This window comes from Sylvia atricapilla, chromosome 15, assembly GCF_009819655.1.
Source record: "Sylvia atricapilla isolate bSylAtr1 chromosome 15, bSylAtr1.pri, whole genome shotgun sequence".
Taxonomy (NCBI): Eukaryota; Metazoa; Chordata; class Aves; order Passeriformes; family Sylviidae; genus Sylvia; species Sylvia atricapilla.
Genome location: NC_089154.1, coordinates 10,498,251 through 10,511,648, shown reverse-complemented (window position 1 = coordinate 10,511,648; position 13,398 = coordinate 10,498,251). Strand labels below are relative to the sequence as shown.

The window sequence follows — 13,398 nt, the reverse complement described above, 5'->3', positions numbered from 1 at the left end:
ACCCTCAATGCAGGTGTTGACTGCACCAGGAATAAAACACTACTGCATCACCAAAGGCAGAATGAATTTTTTGGTGGGGTCATTAGATGGGAAAACATCCAAACCATCCACAGATTTCTCCAGAGCTGACAGCCAAGCCTCACACCCAGGCAGCTTCCTCAGAAGGGCTCCCAAGGCAGGAGCTTCCCCTGCTCACCCATGGCCTGGAGCACCCCTAAGAAGTAGGTGGAAGGGAGCCAAGCAGAGCAGGCTGGGGAGAGAGGCCTCTTCCATCTCCTCAGCAGTGCGGCCCAGCTGACAGAAGCAGGTCTGCAGCACCAGCATACACAGGGTCATGCAGGGCCCGGGCAATGAGTGATCTCCAGCTCCACCTTCCAGAGCAAACCCAGCCCAGAGCCATCTACAGCCTACTGAGACACCAGCAAGGGCCACAGCCTGCACACAAACCAACCAACAGCGAGGGGGGAGCAGTGGAAAACCTTCTGGAGCACTTTGGCATCTTCACCCTGTTTATGTTTCTCCGTGAACACACCCTGCGGCTTTGCCACCACATCCAATAGCCATGTTTCCAGCAGCCACATCCTCAAAGTCTGGTCACAGCCTGTCACAAGCTCCATCAGGGCACAGCATGATGAGATACCTGCCAGCAGCTCCAGTGATGGCACAACAAGCTCTGAGCAGCATTCCCACCACGTGGGAAGGCAGCAGAGTCAGCACTGCCTGGTCCAAAGGAGCTGTTTCCACCAAGAGATCCATTACCAGCTCCCAGAGGAAGGATCATCTCTGCAAGCCTTGTTCCTGCCCCTGAAGGTAACCACAGCTGCCTGTTGGCTCACTGGTGCCTGGGCTGGGCCAGCAGAGCCCTTTGCTCAGGGGTCCCCAGCAGCCTCAAAGCACAGTTGTCTCAGTGTTCTGCATGGGTCTGCACCTTCTTCAGGAAAGAGTGATCACAGACACTATTTCAGTGCACATTTAACTCATTTAAACGATTCAATGGGACTTCAGACGACCCTGTTCCAGATTTATTTCCATTACTAGAAACACAGATGCCTGGTTAAGTTCTGGCTGACCCACAAGTACCATGGGCACAGTCACTGCCTCAATTATACAGCGAGGTGAGAGTCACAAAAAGGTTTTTGTCAGTGCAGCCATGACCCCACATTAGGAAACAGAAGACAAAACCCAATGACTGGACTTTGGTATTGTTTTCATTGAAATTCTGCAGTTTGAAGTTTTTTCTACCAGCTCTCATGTTCATCACAAGTACTGTAAGGGTTCAGGACACAAAGCGAGCTGGGAACAAGCACTGAGATGACACTCAGGACACAAGTAAACACTGGCTCTGGTTGATTTTGGAACAGCTGCTGCCTGTGCACCCAGCTCAAGAGCAATTTCCTTGGTAATGTGTCTTAGTGATTACAACATTGTTCATTTAGAAAATACAATATCAATAAACAATTGATGGAAAAGCAACCTCCCCTAAAAAGATCACAGTAGGCCAAACCAAAAATTATGTTAGACCAAAAGCTACTCATCCTCTACAGCAAAGACTCTGGGTACTAAAAGCAGCTAAGAATCACTGTTTGTTGTGCTAAATAAAAACGTTTCAATGGCAAAAGAGATCAAAACTGCCACAAATGACAACATTTCCTATGGAAAGTTACATAAAACCACGCTGAATAGCAATCTAAAAAAAATCTTAGAGGAAATAACAATAACAAACACTGGAGCCACCAGAAGACAGACTTTATATTCAGGAAGGATGGAAGCCACAGAGCCATTCAGAACTGCTTTCTTGGCGTGTTCCTTTGAAACTCAGTGTCTCCTCACCCCCCATTACACACCTGCTTTCTCCAGCACCACCACGGTTCTGCTCACCTGGAAACAAGAGAATAAAAAATGCCCCCAGCAGCCAAGGCCCAGGGGAGATCCTTCAAAGGACCAATTAAACAGCCAGGAATTGAGAGCAGAGCTGGTTTGGCTGGAGCTGCTGTTCCTCACCATTAGCTGATGTAGCCAAGGACACAAGAGAGCCACTCTGGTGCTCTGATTTCTCCCCTGACTCGTGCTTGATAGCCAGGCACACACCATCTCCTGCTGTGTCCAACTGCAAACAGCTGCAGGAAGAGCTTGTCTTGCTCTGCAGGTGTGTGCACACCTCTGCACATTCATCGTGTGCCCAGTGGCACAACTCATTCATAATGCAAATAGAAGTAATCATAATTCTAGCTTGGTTTAGCAAAAAAAAAAAATCTAAGTGAACCACACTTATTCAGTCTGAGTGAATGGCACATTCTCGCTCACTGTTCTCACTGAAATTATAGTCCCAGAACAGCCAGGGAAAAGCAAGGCACACTCATACTTTTTGGCAGAAAAACTCAGTTTTCTACAGTCCACTTTAAGGCTTCAAATTTAATCAATGGAGTAACAAACCTTCAGTGTGCTGATTGCTACAGGGCCATAACTCCCAAAATACAGAAGCTGCATTTGTCAACCCAGCTGTCTGAGCCCTCCAGATTTTAAAATCCAAGCAGTTCTTTCATTGAGCCAGAGCCAAGTAAGTGCCAGACCTGAAGGACTGTAAATGCAGCGTCCTGTGCAGTTCCAGGATGACCTCATAGGGATTGTTCCTTTTTAAAGGAAAGGAAACTTTCAAAGCAGGGATTGCTGCTGACCAGCAGAGCAAGGGACTGGCTTTGAGCAGAGTGGAAACAGGAAGGGGAGGAGGTGGCAAAGGTAAGCTTTCCAGAAAAGGCAAGATCAGGCATGGCTTGCTATCTCTTCTCCCCCTGGGAAGGCTCCACCGTGCCAGGGAAGTATTGTGCAATGATACCTCAGACTTCTCTGAGAAGAAATTACATTTCCTTTGATAAACACTGTGCTTTAGAGATGCTCTGATTACTAAGGCAAGGTCTGTTTGTTGCTGAAGGCCCCAGAATTCAAGAACGTATCCGCTGCTCAGGTCTGTATAACCACAGTTCCAACATTTCTCTGGTAGGCAAAAAAGGAGCTGTAATTATATTTGAAATAAATTGTTTACCTAGATAGTTGAAGAGTGCATCCAAAGGAAATTACTGCAAAAACAAGCCCTATGTCAATCTGACATTTGCTGTCTGTGCAGCAAGCAGAGCACACAAGCAATGAAACGTGCACTCTTACAGCTTTAGGAGATTTGACAGCTAAGGTAAAAGTGAAGAATAAGCCCTCTGTCTTCATCCACTGGGAAGCAGACACACTTACTCAAAAGGATTTGACACAGTTTGGATGATTTGTCAAAATCTCAGCTGCTAATTTGCTCTTTGTCGCATCATCCCAACACACATTAAAAAAAAACCACCTCTTCATTGCTACAGCAGCATGGACTGAAACAAGGATGAGAGGTGTGATCTGAAGCTTCAACCAGTCCTGGACAGCAGCAAGATGAGGAGGACCAAATAAAGGAGCAAACAGTCGGAAATCCCTGAAGTTCAACTACCAAGGATATGACAACAGGCAATCCCAGCACAGACGCAATTTCCACTTCTCCCTATGGAAACCTCACTTCCCAGTGGCACAGACATTCTGCCTGTGAAAACAGGTTGGCAGGCAAGCCCTGCCCACCCCAGGGTGCACTGCAGGGAGGGTCTCCACGACTCCCTGCAAACAGGTCTGGATGGTCTGAGCACACATCACACACCAAATTAGCCTGGGGTTCTTCAAGGACATGGAAACACTGCTGCCAGCATGACCATGGGAAATGCTGCCAAACAGATCCATTTCCTTCCAAGGTTAAATCTTGCCTGTTGCCTGCCTAATCTCTTAGGACTAAGAGCTGCAGGGCTAAGACTGTCCCTTTTACATGTTATTCTCTCAGAGGGGAGTTACTGAGCACTAGTAGGGTAAGCAACCCGATGCCCACTCAGGTCCACTAGTTCTGAACAAAGTAAAAAATAAACAAACAGAAAATAAAACAACCAACCACAAAGCTTAAAAAAAGCCTACCATCAGGGAGAGAACTACCTGCATATCCCTGGACACCAGGGCTTCCTCTGCTCTGAAGAAAGTAACTGTCCTCATCCTACCTTCCAGGAGCACTGGGACCCAGACACAAATCCTATGAAATTCAGGCTGCAGCACCCACAGCATACACTGAGATATTGTCACACAGCAGAGAGGATGCAACATAGCTCCCTGTACAGGCAACACATGCATTCCATGGGTTCCTTAAAACTCCAACATGTACATACCCAGCAGCTGGGAGACAACTCACAGCAACAGTTCATGTCCCTTTCCTTCCAACTAGATGATGATAAATGTTAAACTTGGAGTCCAGCACCTCTTCAGCTGAAAAGAAAGGAAACTAATCGACATATCTGAGCTCAGGGAAAATGTTAAGGAAGGAATCCATCCTTGAGTTTTAAGTATTTCTACTGAAATGGGTCATATACAGGCGACAGGCTGGTGGCTGCGGGAACAGCAATTAACAGAAGTGTCATGTCAGGTCACAATTAATGCTGGAATCTCTGAGAAAGGCACATGGTCTCCACTGGGTGCCAAAGCCTCCAGAGACAGCTATGGAAGAAAGGCAGCAACCACAAGGGAAGAATCTTATCAAAAGGCTGGTCTACCGGATAAAAGCTGTAGAGTGACAGAGAAATGTCAGGTTCTTCAGCTCACAGCCAGTCCTGCCTGGCAGGCACATTCCCAACAACAGGGGATTCACAAAACACAGGCTCTGCTCAACTTTTCACTGGATACATTGAATGGAAGAAGAAAACAAGCTGGTAATCCTGGTCATGTTGCCCGTCTCAGGCCTTCAGCACTAACCAGGCTGTGTTTGCTCTGCAGAGAGATCCAACACACTGAAGAGAATCAAACCTTTACTAATTATATCTGAGCATGAAGGCTCTGTGCCCAGAATAAACTGTCCTATCATGCCACGCTCAGCAGACCCTGCCTCTTTCAAGGGAACATGTCGGGACTTGCTGGCTACTTTCCGGGGCCGGATTCCAGAGGAACAGGACTGATGACCCCAAAAGGAATTCCTATTCCTGCCTGGTGACCTCACGCAGCTGCAGCCTCGCTGCAGACCCTGCCATGAAAGTGAAACGAGATGTCTGCCAAGTCCAGTGACGGGGTGCTGGCCCTCTCTGAGGGACATAATTCCTGCCTGTGGTGACACATCAGGGCCACACGGTCTCAGTACCAAGACACAGAGCGGATAAGCTTGTTGAAGAGGTATCTGCTGTGCTCTGCAGGCCAGCAGAACTCTCCACAGTGAAAGCTCATCCCCTTGACTGAAGCCTACCCAGCACAGAGCAAGACATTCCCGAGACCAGGGCCAGCCCATGGCTTTCCCCAGAACCTGAAAAGCCAGTTTGTAGGCAGATCTCTTGCAAGTGGATTGCAAAAAAAAAAAAAAAAAAAAAAAAAAAGGCAAGAAAAAAAAAAAAAAAAGGCCTGTCATGGGAAGTCCCAGAGCAGAACTAGTTTTGTGGGAGTTGCTTTTACGCTGCACAGCATCAACCTCCTTTCATGGGAACGCACAGAAGCAGGAACAGCACGGACACACATCCACATGCCAGAGCTGCTGCCTTCCTGGGGGCTCAGGACCAATGAGCACAGAGACCAGGACAAAGCTGGGGACCTGTTCCAAATGCACAGCACCTCCTGGAAGCCTGGCAGTATCCCAGCTCAGAATGGCAGAGGCTCCCCAAGAGCCTGCACACAAACAGGAGAGACCTGGGCTGAGCAGCAGCAGTCATGAGGATTTAAGGACATGAGGGATGCAGCAGGAGGGAGGGATGATAGCTGTTATTAGAGCAACTAAGGGTTAAAAAAAAAAGCAGACAAGCCCTTTCCTAAAGTCCATTTAACAATCAAAGCTTAAAGGAAGTATCTAAAGTTCACCTCTTTCTTCCAACTACATCAACCAATCTAACACGAGTCATCACCTCCTCCTGCAAACCACTGAGATGGAAGAACTCAAGAGCATCATCCTTCCATACACTGGAGTGGAAATGCAATCCTTCCAAGGGTCTGCTCCCCAGCTTGTCCCAAGAGCGCCGTTTTTATCCCGTGGTCACAGCCCACAGGCAGCTATTTGTCCTTGCTGTCCTATCAGCGTTTCTGCAGTTAACACCCTGTGCTCCTTTCTCGTCCCATGCTTCATTCAGAAGCTTTGCTGCCTTGTCCCTTCCCGTTACGTGTGACTATTTTTTCCCTTTACTGCAGAATACACTTTTCTTCCCAGAGGAAATTAGCAGGCATGGGGACAAAAACAGGAAGAAAGGAAACAACTTCCTGCTCGCTCAAAGACCCAGCTTGGAGACATCCCTGACCAGCACCGTGCACCCCGCCACGAAGACAACCTGCAAGAGAAGCAGCAGCCACAGAACCGAGTCGAGCACTGGGACGAGCACCAGACAAAACTCCTCTGTGCTGCCACTCACCTCTCCTGAGTTAGGCTGCAGAAAAACAAGGGCAAAATATACACATGGGGCACTTTAGCACTGCAGGCATGTGTGTGGCAGGATGGGGCTGCTCGCTGAGGAGCCCCAAAGGACTTGGCACTGAGGGCGCAATCCTGCAAAAGCTTTGGTCTTGCTCGAGTCAGGCTGCCGTGATTCCCTTGCTTCGTGCCAGCAGTGCACAGCGTGAGAACTCAGTTCAGGGACTCGATCCGGCAGGAAAACTAACCTTTACATGTAAAAAGCCATATATTTTCCACCGGATCATCTCCCAAAGTCTCTGCCAAAGCGCGGGTGCCAGCATCAGGGGAGGGACGGGCTGGAAAGCGTGGAGATGGGATGGATCAGCTGAAACAAGCCGCGAACGCGCACCTCCACCTACAGCCGAAAGCCCTGAGATCGCCAGGCTCCCAACACGGGGGTCGGGGGCGGCACCTGCCTCCGGCGCTCAGCCCGCGGGCCGCCGAGGGCCGCTCCCTGCCCGGCGGAGCGGCGCGGTGCCGGTACCTCAGCGGGGCAGGGAACGGCCCTGGCGGGATGCCCCTCCCGGCCAGCCCCTCCTCGTCCCCCCGGCCCCGCACTCACCGTGCAGGCGGGAGAAGCGCAGCGGCCGCTCGGGTCGAGCCGCCCCCCAGTGCGGCTTAAGGGACCGGCGCCGCCGAGCTCGGCCCGCGGAGGGCGCGGAGACTCCTCCCCCGTGCCAGGGGCCGGCCGGGCGGGCACGCCATTCACAGCCTCGGCATGCAAATCGGAGCCGGGAGCCGAGCGCCGCTCGGCGCTGAGAGTCCCGGCGGGGAGCTGCCAGCGCCCGGGGCCGCGGGACGCCGCATCCCGCCGCGCCGCCCTGACTCACGGGGTAGGAATGCGCCGCGCCGGGCGGAAGCCACCGGCCCGCCCGCGGCCCCCGCAGCCCGCGGCCCCCGCCTTCCCCGCTGCCTCGGCGGTGGGCAGCGCCCTTGAGCCCCGCCGCTGGGCTGGGGTGGCGGGGCTGAGCGCCGGCTGCTGTTGGCATCGGCCCCGCGGGTGCTGGGAACGCTGCCGTGCCCGGGGGGAGCTGCGGCGATTCCCGTGCCGAGAGTCCATCCGGCTGGGCACCGCTGAGCTGCCAAGCCCTGGCCCCGCTGCCCCCCACGGCAGCCTTCCCCACTAAGCTTCCCGCACACTGGGCTGCGATGCTCCCGTCTCCTCACTCTTTCTTGCTGTTTCACCGTACTTTACCTTCTCTTTGCCCCATTCCCCTACATTTAGTGCTGTGTTTCCCATCAAGTCTTCACACCTCCTCTTCCAGCCATGTGGTTAGGTATCATCCCTCTAAGCTGTTTCTTTCCTCTCAGTTTAAACATTTTCCCCTATTGGAGGGCATCCTCCCACCTCGATTGCTCAGCCATCCTCGCCTTTGTCCTGGGATTGCTGCTGAAGATTTCTCCATCCATCCTCTAAGGAGCATCAAGTCAGCATGTATTGCTCACGCAGAGCTTTGCTGGAGTTCCAGCGAGGCCTGCAGAGTGCACATCCCTCTGAGCAGGTCCCCAGCCCACAGCTCCAGATGCTTTCAATGTTAGTAATAACTGGGGGGGATGATGTTCCTTTCCCATCTTACTGCATCTTCCCCGCCGACCTGCGTGATGCAGACGAGCTGAGCTCATCGGCACCGCACCCAGCCCTGCGCGTGCCCACGGCAGCCACGCGTCGAAGGCAGCCCCCAGAGAGCCCTGCTAACCATATCATGGCTCGTTAGCTAATGAGCAAACGCAGAGCAGCCCCAGCTAGTCCTGGCTGAGGTGGAGACCAAATCGCACGCAGAGCCCTGACTGTCCGCAAAGCTTAACAGGCACAAATTATTTTCAGATGTTTCTACCACATAAACAAGGAAAAGAAGCATCCCGTAATGCACTCGTAGGGCCCTTCAGCATCTCCCAGGAGGAATGCTCTGGAGCTGGAGTAGGAATCTGACCCACCCCCTGCTCGTTCTTCGCCTCCTGCCAATAGTATGTGCATTTTGCAAGAATAGCAAAGCTCTGTCACTGAAACGTGACTTCTTGCTCCTGTAGAACACTCTTGCAGACAGTGCTGCTAATCCAATCCCACAAATTCTTGTTCCCCAGTGCTTCCCTGCCCAGCTCCCAGACTCTGGATTCTTTTACCCAAGATGAAGGAATCTGCAGAGCTGGATTAAATCTATCCTGTTGGTAAAGAGTACACCTACCTTGCTGCCATCACTAGCCAGGGTGGTTCTCCTTCAGTGCACTGAGTCCTCCTAGCCTAAAATAGATGGAATAAGGTGACTTAAGGCCAGGTTCTGACTGCTCAAGCACGAGGTGGTGAACGGCAGCAGTTCAATGTTGAGCACCCACTGTTCCTGGCCTTGAGCATGTCATCTAGCCCAAAAACCTTGTTTGTTTTCTGCCTCTTCAGGGAATACTTCTATTTGAAATGTGGCTTCTGAGGACCAGCTGAAGGAGAGCTCTTTCTTGGTGCTTGTTACATTTAAGGTGAACATGTGATTACATGAATTTGCTTCATTCTTCTCTGCTGGAAACTGGAATTTCCTCCCTACTTGAAACCCATGAGAAACTGTGATCTTGCCACAAGACATGGTTAAAGACCCAATGAAATAGATATCAATCAGCATGTGAATGCAGCACTTTGACTGCTGCAGCTTGCTAAAACTGCTTGAAGGCCTGGTGAACCAAACACCTGCCTGCTTCCAGCCAGGCACTGCTGGGTCTGCACTGGCCAGGGGTGGTGCAGAATGGCCCTCAGGTATTGGAGAGAATTGTTCAACACCTCATCTCCAGCTGCATCCCCTCCTGCATGCACATCTGTATGCAATACTCCTTGGAGCATTAATCCTGTGTCATCCAGTGTTAAATTGTGGCTCCACTGAATATGGATTATAATCCAAGCAGGGAAATGATGGTGTTACTGCCTATGGGCCTTGCCTGACAGTTTTGTGAGGACAGCTAGGACACACCAGGAGCACAGAGATCTGTTTTTATCAGGATCACCAGTTCCCTAGACAGATGATTTGATTCTGACCTGCTTTGTTCAGTGTTTAGGCCAAGAAAGCATCCCAGTACCTGGCAAGCACAGCAGAGAGCATCAGATTGCAGCCTTGACCAGTAAAACCAGAGCTCCCCTTGCCCTCTGGAAATACAAGGGCTTTGCAGTGCCTCCTGTGCTGACATGAAGCAGCAGCACAGCCCTGGCAGCTGTCCTAGCAAACAGGGAAGAGGTCCAGAAAGGCCTGGGATTTCTTCTGGGGAGGATTAATAACACAGAAACCCAAGCGAAGTCCCACGGAGTTTCAAACGCAGGTGGCCTGGCCAGGAGCCAGAGAGGGAACTGCCAGGAGGGAAAGGACGGGGATTCCCTTTGGGGAATGCCTTTCCAGGGCAGATGGCTGGACCTGCAGCCCCTTGCTGAGGAGCAAACCAGGTTCCTGGCTACCAGCAGCTGATCAGGTTTTCACCCCCAGCTGCACATGTGTTTGTGGGATCCTGTGGATAGAAGAGGGGATGGTAGAGCAGGATCTGTTCACCAGAGCTGCTACAGAAATATTTCCCCCTGTTCCTTGCTCACCAGCTCCTGGTGTGCAGCTGGCCCAGCTTTCTGCCCCAGGGAGAGCAGTGAGGGCTGCTCTGAGCACCCACCCTCAGCAGGGCCCTGTCTCACACACCATGGGAGTGCTGCTGCAAAATGCTGGGAGTGCAGATGCCCTCAGACTGGATGCCAAGCTGGGGATGGTGCTGCTGACCTGCAAAAAAAAAATATTGACATTTTTTGGAGTGCAAACCTTTCACTTCCCAAAAAAAATCCCCAAGAACCAAACAACTTATATTAACAAGCTATGTCGCAATTTCCATTTCCTATAATCCACTCAATTTACATGAAGTTCAAAAACCTCAAACTGGGTGGAAGGTCTTCTGAAGCCTCTGGCACCCTCAGGCAGCAGCAGACAGTGCAAGGAGGGACACAGAGGTGACTCTGGCCTGGCAGTTGCATGCACCTGCTCAGGTGCTGGATGTGCTGAGCTGGCAGCAGGCCTGCAGGCACTGGGGGTTTAAGCCCATAAAAGAAGTTCAAAATTAAAGCTAAGCCCCACCATCCTTGCCTGAAGCTTATTCAGCCCAAATCAGGACAGGTAATTGCCTTCACAGACATCATCAATGAGTCCACCTGGAGCTGGGGAGCAGGAGACAGGGAGAAGAGCCAAAATGTTGATCTGGGAAGATGGTGGTACCCCAGACCTCTCACAACCATAGGAGCTGCAGCCCAGCAGAGCACAAGGAAATCACATCAAAACTCAAACCCTTCATTTTCTGCCCAGATTAATTGCAATTGATCATTCCTGGCTCTAGCCACAGGCAATGTGTGCGCTTGCAGTGCCAGGAGGAGGTGGAGGAGTGGAAATGAGATACAACCAAGACTTCATGGCTAACCCATACACAAATATCTCTTTTCAACTGTATTTCACCCAGATAATCCACTCAGATCAAAATAGCAATTTTCATTTTGGTCAACTCATTGGGGGAACTGGAAAAAAAATAAAAGGGAGGGGGGAAGTAAAAGAGCATGTGTAAAGCAAGCTATGATTTCCAAAATATTTAGGAAATGTCACTTAGCAAAATAGTTTCCTTCTCCCTAGTTTACTTCAACACAAAAAGGTGCTTTTAACATACTTATATGTGTGTTTCATATGGAAGGAATAAAAATGTCATGGAAGAAGTAAGATAAAACTCCCAAAATATCTCTTATGTAGCCTGAAAGACTCTTATCATTTTCCAATCCACTCTTGGCAAGAGATGAAATAATATTGCTTCAGAATTTCAAAACTGGGCAGATTTATTTCCAAGAGGCACACAAGGACTCTTATAAAGCAGTCAAATACAGAGAGCAGTGGCCAAGGGCGTGATCAAACCTTCACTGTTGGAATGCAGCCCTGGAAGAGTCTGAATCCAAACTGCACAAATTACCTTTTAGTTGTTGATCTGTAATTCTGGGGCGCCTGAGTTTTGAGCAGGGCCTTTCATTTAAATGTCCAGGTTCTACTAACAGGGGAGGAGTGCCAGAAGGAAAAAATGAGCCCCAGGGAATGTGAACTGGATATCATGGTGCCATTTGGGGGGTTTGTTTGTGTCCCCCCCGTCAAGGCTGGGTATCAGCTACTGGTGTCAATCTTGATTCCAGTACTAAGAGTCACTCCTGTTCATGGAGAAGAGGAGAATGAGAGGTGGGAACATGCACATCAGCCTGCAGGTGCCAAAGAATCCCCAAAAGCATTGAGAGAGACTACCAGGTGGAGCAGCAAGGTCTGCAGCCAGTAAGGGCATCCTCCAGGTTAGCCCAGGTGGCTTCTAAGGTGCTGCAGGGAACCAGCACTGAAGGAGAACATTCAGAATTGGCAATAAAAAGTGATCCAGTTCAGACAGAACATTGCAGAATGGACTCAAACTTAGCATTAGTCACTGAAGCTCTCCATCTCCTAAACTCCTCTATTAACTAAAAGGGAATTGAATTGAAAAAAACTAAAATAAAACAAAAAAAAATCCAGTTAGTTACTCATAAATTAACTGAAGGACTTCATAAATGAGCTGTGGAATTTTGGTTTGTCTGTCAGCAGTAAGCTACATTTTTGAAGAAAGAGCAGAGATATGCGATCTTGATGTAAAAATATGAACTCAGTAATTGGAGAAAAATAATTCAGTAACTGACAACAAGCTTGTAAAGAACTTGCTCAGCTGAAATAACAGGACTTCGTGTAAGTCCAGCAAATCTTTACACAAATCTGTAAGAATAGTTTTGGCATAGGCAAGTAACAAAGTAAGAAGCTGAAATTTCAAAGTAAAATCAACTCTCTCTGAGAGTCAGTAACAAAGATCCTATCTCCTGCAACAAATAATTTAACTATGTCACCCTGCAGTTAGTTAGACTTAAGGAACAACAATATTTAGTGTAAAAACTATTCCAAACAATCCAATTTCATGGATTCTGATCTAGACTTTGTCAATCCCCCTGTACTGCCAGCAAATGACTCCTCTTCCCAGTTTGTCACTGCTTTGCTGGTTTGTCCTTTCTGCGCTATTCCTGATTTTTCAGGTTGAAACAGTAGCCATGGAAGAGGAGTGGGTTACCAGCTTCCAAAGGTTTTATGAGCTCTGTCTCTGGCATGTCTGCAGTGTGGCCTTGCTGTTTGGATTTCCAAGGACAGAGTTCCCACTGCCTGTCTGGGTCCTGGGTCCTGTCTCACTCTCACAGGGACAGATCTCATCCCAGCATGCAGCCTGTTCCTCTGTCACTCCTGTGGCCTCCTGCCCTTGCAGGGCCCCTGGGTTTCAACCTGCTCCACCTCATCCTGCAGGGAAAGCAAAGCCACCCCTCAGCTCTCCTCCCCCAGTGCTCCCAGTGGCCCTTCCCTGGGCTCTCCAGTTCCTCTGCCTCTCCCCTGTACAGAGGACCTGAGGCAGGATGCCATGGTGTGCACTGAAACACTGGTGCAATGCAAACATGAACAGAAGGATTGTTTGTACTTTAACCCCATCAGCAGTGAGCCTACAAACATCTGTCAAATGCTGAGCTGTAAAGGCTCCCTGTTTTCCAGCAGAACTTTCGGAGCAGGAACTGAAGAAGCTGTAGCTGACCTTAGCTGAGGAAGTGCTGGTGGAGCTGTCCCTGCCTTTCCAGACTTTCTGCAGGACATGGCTGAAAGAGGAAGCTGCCAGCAAAGTTTTTAACAAATACTCTGTTTATGATTGTCATAAGGTGCTGAACAAGGGGAATACAAGAAAGTAATGAAAGCCCAGAAGAGAACAACTGTTAATCTTGACTTCTACCCAAGCCTACTGCATGTATTATATTTTATTACAAACATTTCTTATAAAAAGTCCACACGTGGATCAAATGATCCCAGTGGAGTGACATGGTTCAGCATTAGCCAACCTACTAATAT

The 13,398-nt window shown here is 49.7% G+C and overlaps 1 protein-coding gene across 2 annotated transcripts in view; it reads right to left on the bottom strand.

Moving 5' to 3' along the window:
- Positions 1 to 7,894, bottom strand: part of RHBDF1 (rhomboid 5 homolog 1) — a 34,908-nt gene extending 27,014 nt beyond the window's left edge. For both annotated transcript variants that reach the window (XM_066330201.1, XM_066330202.1), the window contains exon 1: positions 7,821 to 7,894. In XM_066330201.1, coding sequence (XP_066186298.1) covers positions 7,821 to 7,882 — 62 coding nt within the window. In that variant the 5' untranslated portion in view covers positions 7,883 to 7,894. The remainder of the gene's footprint in view (positions 1 to 7,820) is intronic.
- Positions 7,895 to 13,398: the final 5,504 nt, after the last annotated feature.